General features: G+C 38.9%; 1 protein-coding gene across 1 annotated transcript in view; it reads left to right on the top strand.

Moving 5' to 3' along the window:
* The window catches only part of PDZRN3 (PDZ domain containing ring finger 3), a 147,609-nt gene that overhangs the window by 6,765 nt on the left and 122,747 nt on the right, over positions 1 to 18,097 (top strand). Inside the window, exons 2-3 of the mRNA XM_055709076.1 lie at positions 334 to 420; positions 1,569 to 1,676. Coding sequence (XP_055565051.1) covers positions 334 to 420; positions 1,569 to 1,676 — 195 coding nt within the window. The remainder of the gene's footprint in view (positions 1 to 333; positions 421 to 1,568; positions 1,677 to 18,097) is intronic.

Raw genomic sequence — 18,097 nt, 5'->3', positions numbered from 1 at the left:
TGACTGCGTCAAGTAGTTGCAGGAACCAGTATTACACATAAATATCTTCTGTTGCTGTTAAGTGTCTCACTGTAGATCTCAATAAAAAATATGCATAAATCTTGCAGGGTGGGTTTCGCAGAGAAGTGCTGCTGGAGAACCATGGGGTGGCTGGAGTGCGGCGGCTGGGAGCTGCTGACTTTGCTCCTACAAGGTTGTTCTAAACATTTCTCTCTAAACTACACAGGGTGGGGAAAGATAAGAAATCAACCCAACAGCCCCGGGTAGAAGTATTACCTTCCCTCCTTACCAATACATGCAAATGTTTTGAACATGTTTATCTGTTCTTTGTAGGGTGAAGAAACGAAAGCACTGACTCTCATCCTTCATCGTGACTCTGGCTCTCTTGGATTTAATATTATTGGTGGCCGACCGTGCGTGGTATGTTAATTGTTAAAATATGTTTGCCCTTTCCAGTTGGGAAAAGCATGTAGGTCAACACTCGGAGGAAGAATGCTGCTGACAAGCATTTGGTTCTCTTGGGATTCTTTCAGAGCAAATCTTATAGCCCGATTTGCATTGGATGTCTATTAACTACACTGTTTTTTCCTTCACAACACATTTATTCTTGCATATTGTCACAGCTAGCAACACTAATACTGTGCAGCGTCACTCCCAAAATGGTGAAACCTACCGTATCTCTCCGACCACACTGCTTTGAAGATGTTGTATGAGTTCAGGGCGCACAGCTTTAGGCCCTTTACAGTTCATTAAGAAAACATTATTTACTCTCCTTTCCACCAGAGATTAAGCAACCCTCTGTGCAGGTGAAGGGATGTAACTTAAACAACCTACTTTGAATTCTATGATTTCAGCAGATGTTTCCTGCACCGTACACACACTAATGTATTCTTTCTGGATGGTTGTTGGCTGGAGCTGCTGCATGTGACTTTAATTAGATCAAGGAGTGGATTATACCTTGTCCTAGTAATTTAGAAAGTATTCAGAACTACTTTTTGGCCGCTCTGAAATCTGACATTAATCACAATTTATTCCTATTAAATTCACTTGAAAGTTTTTCTTTCTTCATAGTTAGTTTTTCAATTTTCTGAGACACTGTTCTGCACTGGTAGAAGCTGGTGACACAACACACAGGAATATGAAAACACCTTGTTAGGTACAAGTTATTTTTCATGGGTTTATTTTTAAGCCTCCAGAGGAAGAGCTGTGCAATTAACAATAAAAATTCACTGTTGTCTTACGTTTGATGTGCAAGCAGGCTGCAGTCTCACTGGATTTTACATTAAGGATAATTATAATGACAATTACTACTGAGCTGGCCTAAGTCAGAGAAAATATATGGTCGTGCAACTAATGTATGTAATGGAAGTCCATTCCTGGCTGTTTAATTTTTATAAATGGGAATATCAGATGTTCTCATTAGCACAAAGTAATTCCATATTAAGATATCTGTAAGAATATTTCTTTCAAATTACGTGCACTGTTGTGGCATGGACAGGTTTTTGGCTGAGGGCAAATTAGAGTTAGTTCAAGGTACAATAATGTATTTTTCTTTTCATCCTCTAAAGGACAATCAAGATAGTTCATCTAGTGAAGGAATTTTTGTATCGAAAATAGTTGACACGGGGCCTGCTGCTAAGGAAGGAGGGTTACAAATTCATGACAGGATTATTGAGGTATGTGAATACACTATCTTTTAATACTGCGTGTTCCATCTCAGGTCTTCAAATGGCATGATATTTAGGAGAAATGTACCGCGGCAAACGCTGTCTAGAAGACATGTCTATTAAAATATGCTTGACTTGGTTCAGTGCTGACCTTCATGGCTTTAGGTATAGTTCTTACCTAAATATAGAAACCAGATTATGGATGGTATGTGCATGTCCTGACTTTCTGAGGAGCTAGCATCTATTTGGTATGCCGTAGATATTTCTTCTTCAAGCTATTGGAAACTTGAAAGTTATTTAGTTAAAACCATATGTGAAATACCTGTGGTGTAAACCATGATTTTATTTTCCTTGGTATGTAAGACCAAGTTTTGAACAGTTTGAAAAAATTCTGCTCTGCAATTTCTGTATGGTTTATTATAAACCTAAGTCACTCCCTTAATGTTGTTTGTAAGTTCTTGTATTACTCAGATTGCAGTCTGAATTTCTTCTCATTTTGCCAAAGTCTTGACCTCAATAAAAAGTCCTTCCTGTGAAGGAGATGGTTGCTTAAAATGTTTCTCGCAATTTGCAGTGAGCAGATTTCTTTTTGGGGGGAAGAGAAGGAGAAAAAGATTAGTTTTCATGAAACAAAATGCAGCTGATTGTGAGTCAGTTCCCATTGTTTAGAATTTTACAGTTAAGAAAAAGTATTCTTCACTGTCTTATTTTTGTAAGCTGGAGCAACTTTGAGAGTCTATTGTTCAAAAAGATAAGTGCGGTGTTTGTTGCCAAGGATATCATGGAACAGCCAGTTTCTCTAAGTAATGGAATTCCATTGCTCTTATGTTTTGCAAATGAGCAATAAACAGCTGTTAAGGATTTTCTGTTGGCAGGGGACAATGTGTATTTGCTATTTTCTGTACTGTTATGGTAAATTGTATTCACAATTTAGTAAGGATATAAAATATTAATTAAGTTTCTTCATATGAGAAAGAATGGAGCCACAGTAGCAGAACTATAAAAAGATAAGAGGCTGAGCTGTGAAATGATCTAGAGTTGCTTAAGCTATATATATGATGTAACGTAATTGCAAAAAGGTCTGGACAATTTTTTGAGAACTATGCAATTTTGTTTGAACTGAAAATTTTCCCATAAGCTTGTACTTCCCCAAAGCATATTTGAAAAGCTGACATCCGTTTCTGAAGTAGTATGTAGCCACATAAACCAAACAACTGTATGAAAACCAAAACTTAGGAAAATGAAGTACTCGTTAGGAAATGTCCTTGTGTCTCCATGCAAGCCTGGTTCAGGCTCCTCGAGTGTAAGCACTGGATCTTCGCCTGCAATTGCAGTCACGTGGCATTTGTCTGTACAAGTCACCCTCGCTCACGGCACAGGGGACAAGGACAGCTAACCTCCATGGGCTCTGCAGCATCTGCTGTCTTACAAGGGACCTCCTTCCTTACTGCTTTTTTTTTCCTCCTCCTTTCACTTTTGTGTGCTCCCTCCTTGCTACTTCATTTCTCCACCACTTTAGCAGTTGGCAAGGTTAGCGCAGGCCAGGCTGAACAGCTAAACGCTGGATGCACAAGGAACCTGAGAAGAACCCGGCGGAGGACAAGCTGGCTGAGCTTTCCTGCTGTGCTTCTTGGCTGTGTCCCCTCCCTGTGTGAAGTCATGCCTATGGGAGCAGCGTTTGTGCAGGGTCTTTTCCACAGTTCAAGTTACATTTTCACACAAGAGACAACCCTGGAATAAAGACATTAACGCCATTTGTTGTATTTATAATGCACCAAGGGTAGCAGGAACCCACGTGTTGACAACTCTTGTTGTGCTGACCACAAACTCGTATTCACTCTTCTCACCTCTAAATATATACAAAATGCCGATGAAAATTTAGCACATTGTTTCCCCAGAGTTGTCTTTGGGCGCCTCCACATCAGCATTTGAGTTTGCATTAGGAGTGTCCTGTTGAAGCGAGTTTCTGAATGGTGCCCAGCTGATGCGGTTTGATTCCCACTGTGGAGTAGTCTCCGAGTGTGCTAACTGGATTTTATTTTTTTGGGGGGGTTAAAATGAATTCATTTAATGCACCCCAGACACTACAGGAATCCATCCACTGAACTAGAGTCGAATATTCTAATACAGAGCCTCAAAATACATGTAGTGTGGACATTACCTCCTGAAAGCAAATGTCTCATTCTGCATTCTGTGCAATTTATATTTAGTGTGCTGTATCTAACCCTAGTCTGAGTTGAGGGAAAAATGGGATACCTCCTGTATCAAGGCATCTAAATGAGCTTTATCATACTAATACCCAGTTGTCTTAGATAACTGAAATATCCTGTAAATTATCTAGATAAAAATTAGGAAATGTTTAGTGATAATGTCCTTCTGAGAGGCAAATTTTTTTATAAGCTTCACACTGCCAAAGTTGTGATTTGGTAGTTTGGCCGAAAAATCATTTACAGACTTAGCTGTAAGTGGCAGGACACAGCTGGAACTTGGAATAGAGAATAGGGCATCCTAGTGGGCCACGTTTGCCTTCAAAAGTGTGAGAGATGGTAAGTTAACTATCTAGAACTGTATTTAGCTGTCTAGAACTCTGACTTGTTCATTCAGTATTAAGGTTTTATGTATCACCAGCGTGATTTTAAATAGACTCTTTCACAAAGAACTCTTTATTCCAATATAAACTGCTGAGCATAAATCTCCAAAATTAATTCTAGCATCCATCACAGAGAATTTACAATGAAATAAAACATGAATTATTTGATTTCCTTTTGGAAAATGGTCCTTTGCTTGGATCTTCAGGTGGATGCATTCTGAAGCACACATAAGAGTGTAATTTCTCATTTTCAGAACTGTCACATTTCTAATTACTCAGCAGGGATTAGGCAGTGTAAGATACAGATACATACGTAATACTGTTTATAGCTGATAGCAAGTGCATTATTGTATTGACATTTGCTTGCAAGTTCTATCCCCTGACAAACTGATACGGACATAAACTTTGAATTATGTCAGAGATAATTTTTAAACATATTTTCCAAATGTAATTTGGACTTTGAATTCCTGTTCTATATGATAAATGCAAAGTAGTTAGGTTTAAGAATTGTCTTGAATTTTCTGTAAAACCAGTTTTTTGGCCCTTTGTATATCATTGACATAAGTAATGCCACTGTAAAGTACATGTTTCCACTGCTAAATGACATCCATCAAGATGAATGTTGCATGGTCTGTGCTACTCAGTCTCAAAGCAGCGTGTAACAGAAATACAGAGAAATACCCTTTTTCCCTTGTGTTTTGTTTTACAGAATCTGTTAAATAAGAATGATATTTAGTGCTTACATAGGACTGTGAAGATCGTGTTGTGGCTATTAATTGCTTAATAATTTCCCCTCACTGTTTAATAATATTATCCTTACTTTGCAAACGCGTAATCTGAGGTATACAGGGAAATAACTTCTACAAGTTCTTGTCAGATTAGGTTTGAGGACTTGCATCGTGGTCTATTTGTAACTGCTGTTTGTAAACCAATGCTTCTTACGTACATCTGGTGCCAGATCTTTCACAATTACTTAGAAGTAAGGAAGTAGTGATACTGTGAGATTTTTTCTGGTTTGACTACGTGTTTTTCATGCAGTTCTGTACTTACACATTCAAAGCAAACAGCTGATTTAATGCAATATTAGTGATTTACTGAATTATTGTTAAGATGTTTCATAGCAAATTGCCATGTTAAAAACATGCTGAAACTATTGATTTTTATGCAAAGGAATTACTGTGTTCATAGATTTTATTTTTGTCGGGGTAACAAAATGGTCCTAATTTCCTCTCTTAACAGAAGTTGGTTCAAGTCCCAGCCATGAATGCCTCCTCTACGCAGCTGCCTGGCATTTCTTAAGACAAAATTAGATTTTCAGAGTTTTTATTTTTAAGCACATCAGCTCTGAAAGATTATAAATTAAATACGGCATTCTCTTCTCACTAACTAGTAAACTTGTTTGTTTAGCTTTGGGACTGCTTAGAAAGAAGGAGGCTTTTGGAACACTGACTGCTTGCCACCTTAAAAAGTTTTAAGCACAATTAGAGTACTGTTGAGGTAGTATAAACTGTCACAGCTCCACTGAAACCTTGAGGATTTATGCCACCTGGGACTTGCCCGGTGTTTCATGCTGCTCACAGGAAGGATCATTAGTTTAGGAGTTGAGAACACGTCTTAGTGCATTTGATTGATTTCCCCCAAAGCACACTCATGTGCTACAAATTATAGACTGCTTTTCTATTACGTAGATTTCTTCACAGATTACATGTAGGAACAATGAAGCTTTTTAGCAAATCTTCTACTGTATATGTACAAACAAAATCTGCGATTTGCTGCGGGTTCCCTGTTCACCTTGTGGTAAGTTTTGGCAGAGCCATTTTCTGCTCACATGAGGTGGCTAGGTGGCTTTCAGCAAAATTAATTTGGTCGCTGTGTTAACAGCATAGCCTCTGAAAAGCCAAATCAGCACAGAGCAAGTACATCAGCCACGGAGGAAGGGCAAGGAAGGATGCTGTGGCAGGCGCATGGTGTACCTTTTCCTGTCAGTGACACATACGTGCTAAGAAAGATCTGCTGCTGAGGCAAGGACGGCTTTAAAATTGAGTGAATGAATAAATGAAGAAACATTTTATGTGGTCTGCTGGTGCGTGATGGGGTCTAGTTTTTCCACAAGACTGAGTCTCTGGGCTGAAAGGGCTCAGTGTATTGCCAGTCCGGCTTTCTTGTCAGTATGCCGTTGTCCCTACCCCGTGTGCCCTGTTCACTTATCACCACTCACAGACAGCTCACAGGAAACTTCCACAAATAATCAGCAAATAAAATTATTAACTGAACATGGCCTTCAATTTCTAATTTGCTAGTGAGCGCTTTTCAAAATCATGCCAGCTTTAGTAGGATAAACCTAAGGCTATAGCTACTTGCAGGAAACTTACTGCAGGCAGTATAGGTTAAACAGAACTTTTTCGTTGTCATGAATGGAAGAGTTCAGCTCTGCAAACAAGATTTACTGTGCAGCTACATACAGTTAGGAATTAATTTTCTAGAAGAAAACATTTTCAGACAGTGACTTCAAATTGGCTGTTCAAGTTCCTGCCAGGACACGCAAGCACATTAGAGTATTTGTGGAGAGTGAACACAACGGGGCAGTGAATGCAGCTATAGCAGAGTCAGCTTTTTCTTTTTTTAAGAGTTTATACTCCCAGAAAGCTTTCCAAGCCCTTTGTCCATATCTGTTAATGGTATCTTACAAAGCAGCATCGTGCCTATGCTAAAACATAGATTGTGCAGCTTGGTCAAGAGGGAATAATAACAACTTTAAGAGGAAAACATAAATGAAAACAGGCAGCCTTGGTTATCACTGCATATTTTCCTCTCATAAATTTATTTGCCTGATTTCATACCAGCACTGCAGTCAGAGCTGTGGCGGGGAGGTGAGGAAGCAAAGGGATAAGCCAGACAGTGAAAAGAAGGAACCAGAGAGGTGCAACAGGATTTTTTACACTAAATACTGCACTACTGCCCTTCCCACAAACAACAAAGACAAAGAAATGGGATGGGATGAAAACGTAAGTGTTGCTAACAAAGCAAGCAACGTTGTTCCTAATGCTGTGGACCTACGGTCTCTGCCTCTGCAGTGGTAAGTAGGCTGCAGAGCTCAAGTTCTAAGCACATTTCATGCTGCAACTTTTGACAAGGTCCTGCGTGAGTGCCCCTCAAACTCCTGCTCCACCTTATTCTTTCTTCTTCTTAATAGAAGTCCCCAGCATGTTGACCCTAAGCATAATGTGGGCATTTTGAACCTGCGGAAGCTTATAATATTGCTCTCATGGGTATGTTGAATGAAAAAGAGGTAATTAAATTATCCAAAAAAGCTTTCTAAACTCAGGAATGGATCCCTTATGTGTAACACTTCTTAAATTAATGGGATTATAGTCCCGAGTCCCTTCTCCCCCTGCGTACAGTCCTCTACCCTGCACCTCCCTCTGCTCTTGCTTTCCTTGTTAACACAGCCTGCTTGAAAACAACCCAGTATCTGTCTTTAGCTAATGTGAAACCTGTCCTAGAAAACCTTTAGTGCTCTTGAGTTGGGGGCCATGACAACTCTGCACAAATCAGAGAAAATAATTGCCACTACTGGAATTTGGAGGAGTACCATTTTTCTTGAAAGGTGCTGCAGTTACATTTGTGAAGGAGCCACCTCTTTCCAGTGCAAATCTTGAGCTCAACCCAGAAGACAAGTGCTGTTGGAGCATCCGAGGCATGCCGGACATCACTCAGGGACCCTTCGTGCAGCTCTGCCCTGCTCACACTGAGGTTGGGGAGGGAAACAGCTTAATTGTAGGATTTTGTCCTTGATCCCCTGCACATACATGCGGAGTGGCTGCAGCCTTTCCAGTTTTACGCAAACTACTCATAAGTTAATTGGACACGGGGGATACACCTAGAGCCCGTTGTTGGAATTGGTCTCATTCAGAGACTTCCAGCAGTGGCTCTTCTCTGAGCCCCAGGAGACCACAGCGGTGCCTACCTGCAGGTGGCTCCCGGAGCTGCTGGGCTTTCTACAGCACTTGTTTCACCTGCAGCTTTGCTGCTGTACTTTGGCACTTCCTCAGCACTTTCTCCTGGCAGCCCCATTCTCCTCTTTCCTCTGGGAGTAACCTACAATCCCTAGTCATCTCACATGCTGCTCTCTACAGACAGCTGTACCCCCTGGAAACCCTTTGACATCCCTGCTGTGGGGAACTGGCTGCGGAGGGTGAAACTCCAGGCCGCTCTGCAGTTGGGGCGAGCTGGGATGTAGCATCCCCAGTCCTTGCAGAGAAGTTAAGTAATGTTGTGCGTGTTTGTGTTGGAATTGCACAGTTAAACAGGAAATTGCTTGTGAGAAAAAGGAGAAGTGATTATGAGAAATATACTTTCCAGATCAAATTCTCTCACATCAAACTTTTCATAACTATAGGGAGGGGAAAAGCAGGAGAAAAATTCTGATGGGATAGCACCTTACAATGCTTTAAAAAAAACCAGGAAAGTCACAGATTATGTAGTTTACGCCCTGCCCAGAAAGTTTTTTTTTCTTTGCTGTGGTTGTTAACTTGTTTGGGACCACAAGGAAACAGGACTTGGAAAGGAAATGCAAACTGCTCTGATAATTTCCAGACCTGTCAAATCTCACATTAAGCAAGGCACTCACTCAGTTGACTCACGTATTGCCTGATCACATAGCTCATGCATTATCTCATCCGTTCTCCCTCAGCTGTGTTTACCATTTTCTGGTAAACCAATCCATGCTGATTACCTTGATAGGACAGCCATGGGTCAGTGCCTAGCCTACCTTTCACCAGGCTGCCCAGTGCCGAAGCAAAAGGAGGTCAGTCCCTCCTTTGACTGGCACAGTGGCCTGTCCCGCACTTAAGGGCAAGCCTGACGTGTCACCTCCTGGGCTACAGGAGCAGTCACAGAATCATAGAAATAGTTGAGGTTGGAAAAGACCTTCAAGATCATCGAGTCCAACCATTAACCCAGGACTGCCAAGTCCACCGCTAACCCATGTCCCTGAACGCCACATCTACACATGATGCTGCAGGTCAGCCCACGGCTGTAACGCTTGTGATGAAGAGAAAATGCAAACCACCTGGGAAATCTAGATTCTGATTTTATGATTAGTCTTCCAAGGAAGTGAAAAATAGCTGTTTCCTATTCTCTGTAGCTAATCAGAGAGAAACGTGTCAGACTCCAACAAACAAATACTTTTTTTAAAAGGATGCGTATAGACCGTATAACAATGGGACAATTTAATCTTCTTTTCACATGTGGTACAATTCCTTGCGTTTTAAATCATCTCCTGTTCAGTTTTCCATATTTGAAGCCAAACCATTATGATTAACTGTTAGATTTTATTTTTAGATTTTTGAATGCACTGTCTTTTTAGAGAAGACACACAGAATGTCCTATCAACTATTTTCGCACATTTTGTTTGTATCATAATAATTGCGCAATCAGGCACAATCATACTTAATTTAGTACATATGCGGTACATTACCATGTCAATTGTACTAAAAGATATGCATGAAGTGCAAATCAACTGACAAAAAAACCCAAGCTCAGACTATTGCTATTCAAAATGCAGTCGGATAAAATTTGCATAACTTTTCATTTGGAATTAAAAATGGAATGGAATTTGCTCAGCAAATGTGAAAAATACTGAATGTGTGAAAGTGACCAAATCTTCCTGGGGATCCCAAATCCTGATGCTGCAGCTCAAATCTCGTTTATAGTGGTGGTGGGATTTTTCTTCAAAACAAGAGTGTGGCGCGCAGACCTGCTTGCCACGAGTGCCTTCCTTCTGCTTGCTTCACAGCAGCACGTGTCTTTTTTTTCACAAACAAAATATGGAAACTGAAATGAAATCCTGCAGTCTGTTCTAGTAAGAAGTATAATACAAAGCCACCTCTGGTTAGTGGTATTTGTAGTTTTTAAGACAAATAAGGTCTTGCTGCTTGGTAGTAAACAAAATATGTTCCAATATTGGGTATGGGGGTTTTTTGTTTGTTTTTTTTCAAAATTGACAAATGTTTAGTTTACAGTAAGACATGAAACATTACCAACAGGAAAACAGGGAAAATGGAGTGCTCAATTACAAATTGATCAAGTTGACTGTATGAAATTATATGGCAATAATGGCTTTAGATTTATTCTCATACATAAGGCTTTTTCCTTTGCCTAATTAATTCATTCTCTACACTATGAATAACTGGAAGCTGTTCACAATTAACTGCCATTCTGTGCTTTAAACACTTAAGAGGTGACAACTTACTAGCATTGTGAAGTTAATTCCAACGTTGTTGACTGCTTCTTTACTTTATGCATGACGTTTTGATAAATTTTAAAACAATGTAACTTTACTATTTTATGTTCCACTACAAAGTACAACTACAGGACTTGTAAAGTTTTTAGACTCTCATAAATACAAATGGTACTGGGCTGACAATAGTAGTTGAGAATTTTTTGCTTCAGCATTGGGGCTTTTAAATGAGAATAGTGTTTTAAGTTGTTCCTTTTAAGACTTTATTATGCATTTTAGTGTCCAAAGTAAATTTGTATTATGTTAGCTTTCCTGTAGTGGTGTAACATTTTTACAGAAGTGTCTATCTGTAAAGTCTTACATCTCTAAAGAGAATTTACCTCTGAAAGTGGAGTTTGGATTTTAAAGACTGAGTGGGGGAATAATGTGTGAAAAAAAAGGGAAGTTCAGAATTTGTTACAAGTGGAAGGAGGAGTGGTACAAATGGGCTGTGTGGGGTGATCACTAGTGGCAGAGACGCACATCCCATCCCTGTGTACATGACAGGAGACATTCCTTTTGTGAAGGACTAGATGATTGCTGTGCTCTGGGCCACGCACTTCCCAAACAGTGTAAGTGGTGTAGGCATCTTACCTGCAATTTAAATGATGCATTAAATGTACCTCAGTTGTGTGAAGCAGGTGGAAGAGTCAGAAAACATTATCTTTTGTTGGTGCGAGCCCCTTTTTAATAGTCTACCGAAGCCTGGTGTTAAAATAATCTTTTAAAGAATTCATTAATTTATAGCATATATATAAAAATATATAAATTTATATTTAATATAAATAAAATTTATATTGATTTCTATTGTAGGACTTGACCTGTGGATCTCAGGAATAGTGTACCCTGCAGCAGGCTCTTGTTATATACCCCTTTACACTGACACAGTTATCATCCATAACCCTGGTATCGTATCCACAGCTTAATTATATGCTCCATTTAACAGCAGTACAGAATTAATCCTCTTTAAACTGAGATTAGATGACATATGAAGACTCATGACTGGTCTCTTTAGTGTAGTAAATTTTATCTGGAAGTACTTGCCTCTGTTCGTTATTTTTTGCCATCACGCACATAACCTTGAAGCACACAAAAGTGTGCAATGATGAAAGTAAGTAACAGCTTTGGTGACAAAGCTTGGCTCAGGATCTAATTTTAATTTATGCACAGATTTTCAAAGACATGAGCCACAGGTGCTTGGTCCTGTAAACTCTCACAGGGGTATTTGTAATTTTGAAATACCGTCTTCAAGTTTAACAAATAGAGTAAAATGATTAAATGTTTCGCAGAATCACCAAATGGTGGAGGTTGTAGAGGACCTCTGGAGATCATCCAGTCCAACCCCCTCGCTCACAGCAGGGCCAGCTAACGCCTGTGCCCGGGGCCACGTTCCTTCTGTGGGTGAATAAGAGCACCTACATGTTGTGCATGTGAATAGTCCTTTTGGGCCATGGGGCTGAGCAGGAATTTGAGCTGAAAACTAGTAAATATCATACATATGTTTGATTGATTGGATGAATATGAGAAAGAAACCAGCAACAGGAAGGGAGAATGAAAATGTTTCCTGAATCCATTGAGGGGGAGGGGAAAAAAAGAGAACTTTTTAGTGCTATTTTTTCTTCTTCTCTCAGTTCTGCAGGCCTCCCAGCTCAGGAAGATTTAGTTTATTTCTTAAAAGGTCTTGCTTATAAAGCAGACCTTTTTCTGGCTCTGGCTCGCTCTAATAAAAATTAGCAGTAACTTTAGCAGCTGCCATACCACATGACTGCTTGGAATTGCATAACCTCTTTTTCCTCCTAAAGAAACACACACAAGGATCATCTGATCTCCACCCTTGCAATGTTCTCCAAAGTGCTTTTCTCTAACTTGATTTCTAAACTAAAATCTTTTTCTTCTTTCTTTTAACAATCCTCTCTTCTTAAGACCAAAATCTGACCATAAATAGTAACAGGCCCTAGGCAGAGCTTCAAGAGTTAAGTGAATAGGGTGATTATTTTTGCTACTTCAAACCCCATTACTGTTTTTTCAATAAGAAGCCATGTGACAGGCAGAAGATAGTTTTTAACATAAAGAAATATTTTGTTGTGAAATTTGGGGGGTTTAGGGCTTTAAATATTTCTGAGATTGCTCTTTTGGATGGAGGGATATTGTGGTTTGACAAGAAGGTCATGGTGAGAAAGAAAAGGCTCCTGTGGCCACAGCAACGTGTGACCTGAACACAGGCTGTTGGCTCAGACCAGGGCCCATTTAATTCACCTGAAATCCCGGAGTATCTAACCTGATCTGCAAATGCAGAACAGATGTAAGTTTAAATTATTCTTCCTGTGTGGCATGTGGAGATGCACCATTATTTTCTGGCTAATTCTTTTTCCCTCTAGCAAAAAAGGCTATTTTTTTTTTTCTTCCCTAAATGTCTGTGCAGCAGGATAATACTGCTGATGCAGAGTAAGTACTAATGAGTGTAAAAGGAAAAGGTGGGATTGATCTGTAAGCAGATGGCATGTTGTTCTACATGAAGATGCAGTCTAACCTGTTGAATTAAATACGGCTAAGGGCATGGCTTCAAACCAGAGCCAGCCGGAGCCCTGCGCAGAACAGCCTGCCTTGCTGACCAGAGCGGCAGCTGCGCCAGGCACACCAGTGCAGTTATGTTACATTTTTACAATTACTTCCTTTTACCACGGTTCTCACACTAGCTTTTAAGCACATTACTTCTTTTTCGGAAGAAGTGTTTGATGAACTTATATAGGTGTCTAAATCTGTACTATGTGTGCAAGTTTATAATCATTTGCCAAAACCTAAGAACAAATAACCCCCTTTCTGTACAGTGCTTTTTTCTGATGCAAATTTCTTGCAAAGAAAAAAATATAATCTTTATTTAATGAGGACACCCCACTGACTGCATATTTATGTCTCCCTTGCTGTTCATTCAGAATCAAGACTAACAGTCATATATTGTAAGTCTTAAAGAAATCTCGTGTCTATAGCTAGGAAGAATTCTCAAATCAGTGTTCTTTGAAAAACTGTGTATCAAACTGTTTAAAGCTTAGTTCATACCAAATCCAAACAAACAAAAGCCAGGTGATGATAACATAGTATATGACATGTTGCTAAAATAAGAAGTACACTGGCACACAAGAAAGCCCTGGGAGCTGCACTTCTTGGGGGCAGCGTCACTGGCTTACACCCAGTTAGTTTGCCTTGCTTGAGTTGGGGCAGTTGTCTTAACCACGGGCTTGCAAGAAAATTTGAATTTATGTAATTTTCACTTTTGCATTTTCCCATTTTCTCCACTAGTAATACTTTCCTTTTCCTGCTGGTTTGTCAAGAATCCCTAGCTCTCATCTCAGAGTGAAAGTTTCGGCACCTTTTATGCCATAGACTGAAAAAAAGGCGGCCTCTCACAGCCTGCCTTTAGCAGTGGTAAGTGTGAAACAATTTAGAACATAAAGCAATGAGCTGTCTTCAGATGCAGTTACAGTTTGTAAGTGCCCTGCTAGCAACTCTTGTTTGAATTTAAAAGTTCACACAGCCAGCTCCGATTCCTTCCTGTATTTCAAGGAGCCAGTACGTACCGATGCTCTTTTTTTGAGGTTTTTTTTCATAATATAACCTTTCATTGTTTTCCCTTCATTTTGGCCTCCCTTTTTCCTCTTAAAAGCTTTGTAGGCAGTCTCCTCTGCAGCAGGGGAATTACTGTTTCTATTGCAAACCTTTCTTTAGCAACTAGAGCCTTTTCCTTCAGTTTTAGCCAGTTTTACCTCCTGCTGCTAATTAAAATATTCTCTCTCTTTCTCTCCTTCTTTCCAAGCTTACCAAAAAGTGAGTTTGTTTGCTCGCTTCAGGGATTTCTCATTGCAGAAGGCATTTGCAGACTTGCAGAGCAGCTGACTTTAGAAGCAAGTAATAAACACAGGAATGAACAAGGGTGTCGGAGAGCAATAGATAATATATTAGCCTCTTGCCGCGTCTAGCAAATCTCCAAGCTTTATAGACTATTAAAGGCTACTTTCAGTGGGCTGACACTGTGCATTTCAGTTTTCCCAGCTTGCCTTCCCCAGACACTCTGCTTTGGTTCTTTGTTAGTTACCCAAACTCATTAGATTAACGAGAAATAGGGAGGACTTAGGGGCTGAGGAGATGCTGTGAAGTTTTCCTTCTTTTGGGATGAAATGGATTTCATGCATAATCTGAGGGGAAAAGCAGTGTGCCTGCCAGTCCTCCAGATCGGAGTGATGCACTTTTAGTCTCTTGCTTAGACTTTATGCTTGCTTTGGAATACTGTGTTATAATTTGAATAGATTTGTAGAACAAAGGAACCAAAACCCCCCAGACAGAACCAAGATGATACACTTGTCACTAACTCTGTGCCTTTTATCCTGAATAATAACTTACCCTAAAAATAATTTGCTTTCCATTGGTTTATTCCATAGCCCGAGGTTCAGTTCAGTATGAACAAGAATTGCAGAGTCTGGCCCATACTACTTTTTTGTGTCTGATTGCAGCCATTTAATTCCCCTCCTTTAGAAAACCTTTGGAAAAAACCTAAGCCCAAAAGCTTTTAACTGCTTAGAAAGTGTTTTCCTGCAGTTTCAGGAAGAAACGCAATTATCATGGCTGCTTAATTAAAATGGCTTGTCAATGAAGCGATAAACCATGGTAGAATTTACTTATCCTTGTAGAAGAATGCAAATTAAGGCTATAAATGAAGGTCTTGGGAAAGGTCTTGACCGCTTTTTGCCACCAGACTAATAATCCCACTAAGTCATTCATATTCTCAGGCAATCAGATGGTGTACATCGTCTTTTGCAGGGGAAAAAGGACTATGGAAATAAGTAAGTCAAACATGCTAAAAGAATAGATGTCTTTGTTTGTATCTATCCTTGATGTGTTAATCAAGGAGTTGCTAACTGCAAACCACAACATTTCAAATCATGCGAGCCCTGTGTGAAAGGAAGTTGTCTTCAAGTAAGCAAGTAGCCAAGGATAGTACGACAGTATTTTAAGAACTGCTAGAAATGGAAAGACAAATCCTGACCTGATGTAATGAGCATAGTGTCCAATTAACATGATATCTGCTAGGGCAGAAATCTTGTCTAGCTAATGTCAGCCATGAAGATTCACTAAGTGAGTTTATGAGGCCTGATGGCCACAGATGGAAAATATTTTCTAATCTTAAAGATAAAAAGTAAATTTGGAACTATTTATTCTAAGTATGACTTTAAGTTCCATGGAAGCCTATAGTATGATCTGTAGGTGAGCAGGAATCCCTAGGGATAAAGCTGCCCCTCATGAAAGTAGTGTTACTGTAAGCTATCTATTACGGGGGGGAAAAAGCCTGAACACGTAAAACATGTATGATAATGCTTAAGTATGGACTTTGTTTAACTAAAGCCAAAGGAACTACTCGGCTGCTTAATGTATATGCTTTAGAATAAGAAAAACTGGAGTCTTGAGTACTGTGAGTGTCAAGAGTCTATAATCATGTGAAAATAATCTACAGAAGGCACATCCGCTGATCCAAGACAGATACATTAATTTTACATTTCCTTTGACTATGTAAAACCTTGACTAGTCATTGAAGAATCCAAATTGTGGTATTTGACACCTGAGAAAAATTTTATGAAAACAATGACAGGTTTTTAGTTCAGTCTCCCACTTCATAACAACCCAATTGCTGTAAACTGCTCAACTTCTACTTTCTTCAATTTGTAATGTCCGGATTACTAGCTGCTTTTATTCTCCTGAAACTACATTTTTGACATGAGGTAGTGAACCACCATATATTATGTTGTTGTTACGAATTACTACATGTGTTCTTTTTAATAAAATGAAATGCAGCATTAGCTTTCTATTTGAAAATGGAAAAATGTTTTGGTTTGTTGGGGTTTTTTTCCATTTCAGGATATTCCCATTATTTTTCCCATTCCCAATACAGTGCACTCATTTTTAATTCCTTATTTAAGTTTCAGTTTCTACCATTAATTGCAGAGTTGATACAGGCTTGGAACCTGGAACAATGAGTTTGCAACTGTAACACGTTGACTTTTACCACTGCTTGTGATTTAGAGAGAGACATCGTATGTTACATCATTGTTATTTAAAATTACTTTTCTTCTCTGCATGTACATTTTTTTTGTGTGTCAAAATTACTAAATTTGTTCTGTAGAAGTTTACAGTTCAGCTACACAGTTAAAAATTTCCTTTGGGTTGGATGTACAAATTCAACAAATTCTAGATCAAGGTCAATCCTAAAGCTACAGTTTATTATCATTGCTCTCTCCCAGCCATTACTTTGTCTATCATTTAAATAGCCTCTGGATTAAAGCACACTATTATATCAAAACATGTAGCATGTTAGGCATTAAGAGCACTAAGGGTATCTCTGAATCACAAACGGGCCTGATTTTTGTTTTGCTTTATCCTTTACTATGTCAGACAGAGGATTTCCTACTGTTGTTTGTGAAAAGAAAGCTGGGGCTGGAGCTCGAAAGGAAAGCATAAAACTGATTGCTTGATGGTTTAATGTTACAGACCACCTACTCAGAGAAAGCTGAGGGTTTGAGTCAAATTGAAATTCTGAAGAAGGAAAAAGCTATAGACCAGCAGCAAACAAATAGGTAAAACCCAGTGGAAAGTTAGAGGAATAGTAAAATACAATTCCATTTTGTTAGCAGTTTGGTACTTGGAATAGCTTTACATGTAAGAAAATACAAAGCAAAAGGAGCCACTTGGGGGAAAGATATTAGACAGACATTTAAAGACTTCCTAGACAGACCTAATATAATTTTATACACTTAAACACCTTGTTATAAAACCTATGTATATTCAGATGTTGTTTTATATAATCCCTTTATTGTACAGTTACAAGAGTAGAAAGTTACAAGTAAACATATAAGGAAGGGAAAGAAAAACATGCATATCTCCAGAAGAGGCTTTTCTAGAAAAGAAAGCACAAGGCAAGATATTTTTACTTCTTTTGGAACTTCAACAAGCAATTTATCCAGAAAGTATTTTGAAAAGCATCTGGAAGTTAGTGACAAAGAATAGATGTATTTTTCACTCCATTCAATTTTTTAAAAAATTATTTCTAGTCCTACCTGTAAAGCCTGAAAACACATCTTCAAGTCTCGATGTATGTTAAATAAGTTACTTAAAGGAAGTTCTATAATAGTATTAAACAAGTATGGAGAGATCAACAGAAATTGAAGAAATTAACGCAAAGGGGTAAGAATTAGGATTTTTAAACTGAAGACATCAGTACAAACATGTAAGAAGGTATGCTAATACACATAAAGACAAGCACTGCAAGTAAGTCAGTGGCCAAGTATCTAATAAGTGAACATTTTCACAGGCACTGTTGTTACAGACAAATTAATAAAGGGCAGCTGATACGCTGTTGAAAGGAATAAAGCTGAATTTAAAATTCTATTTCGGCTGAAATATTTACCATCACCTTTAAATAAATCAGTTTACTTTGGAGCATCAGGCAGTACATTATATACATATCTGATTAAGTCCTCTGTATGATCATCCTCTGAATTAACTTTTTTGTTGTCT

The sequence above is a fragment of the Falco cherrug genome, chromosome 4 (assembly GCF_023634085.1).
Source record: "Falco cherrug isolate bFalChe1 chromosome 4, bFalChe1.pri, whole genome shotgun sequence".
Lineage (NCBI taxonomy): Eukaryota > Metazoa > Chordata > Aves > Falconiformes > Falconidae > Falco > Falco cherrug.
This window is presented reverse-complemented; position numbering and strand designations above follow the sequence as displayed.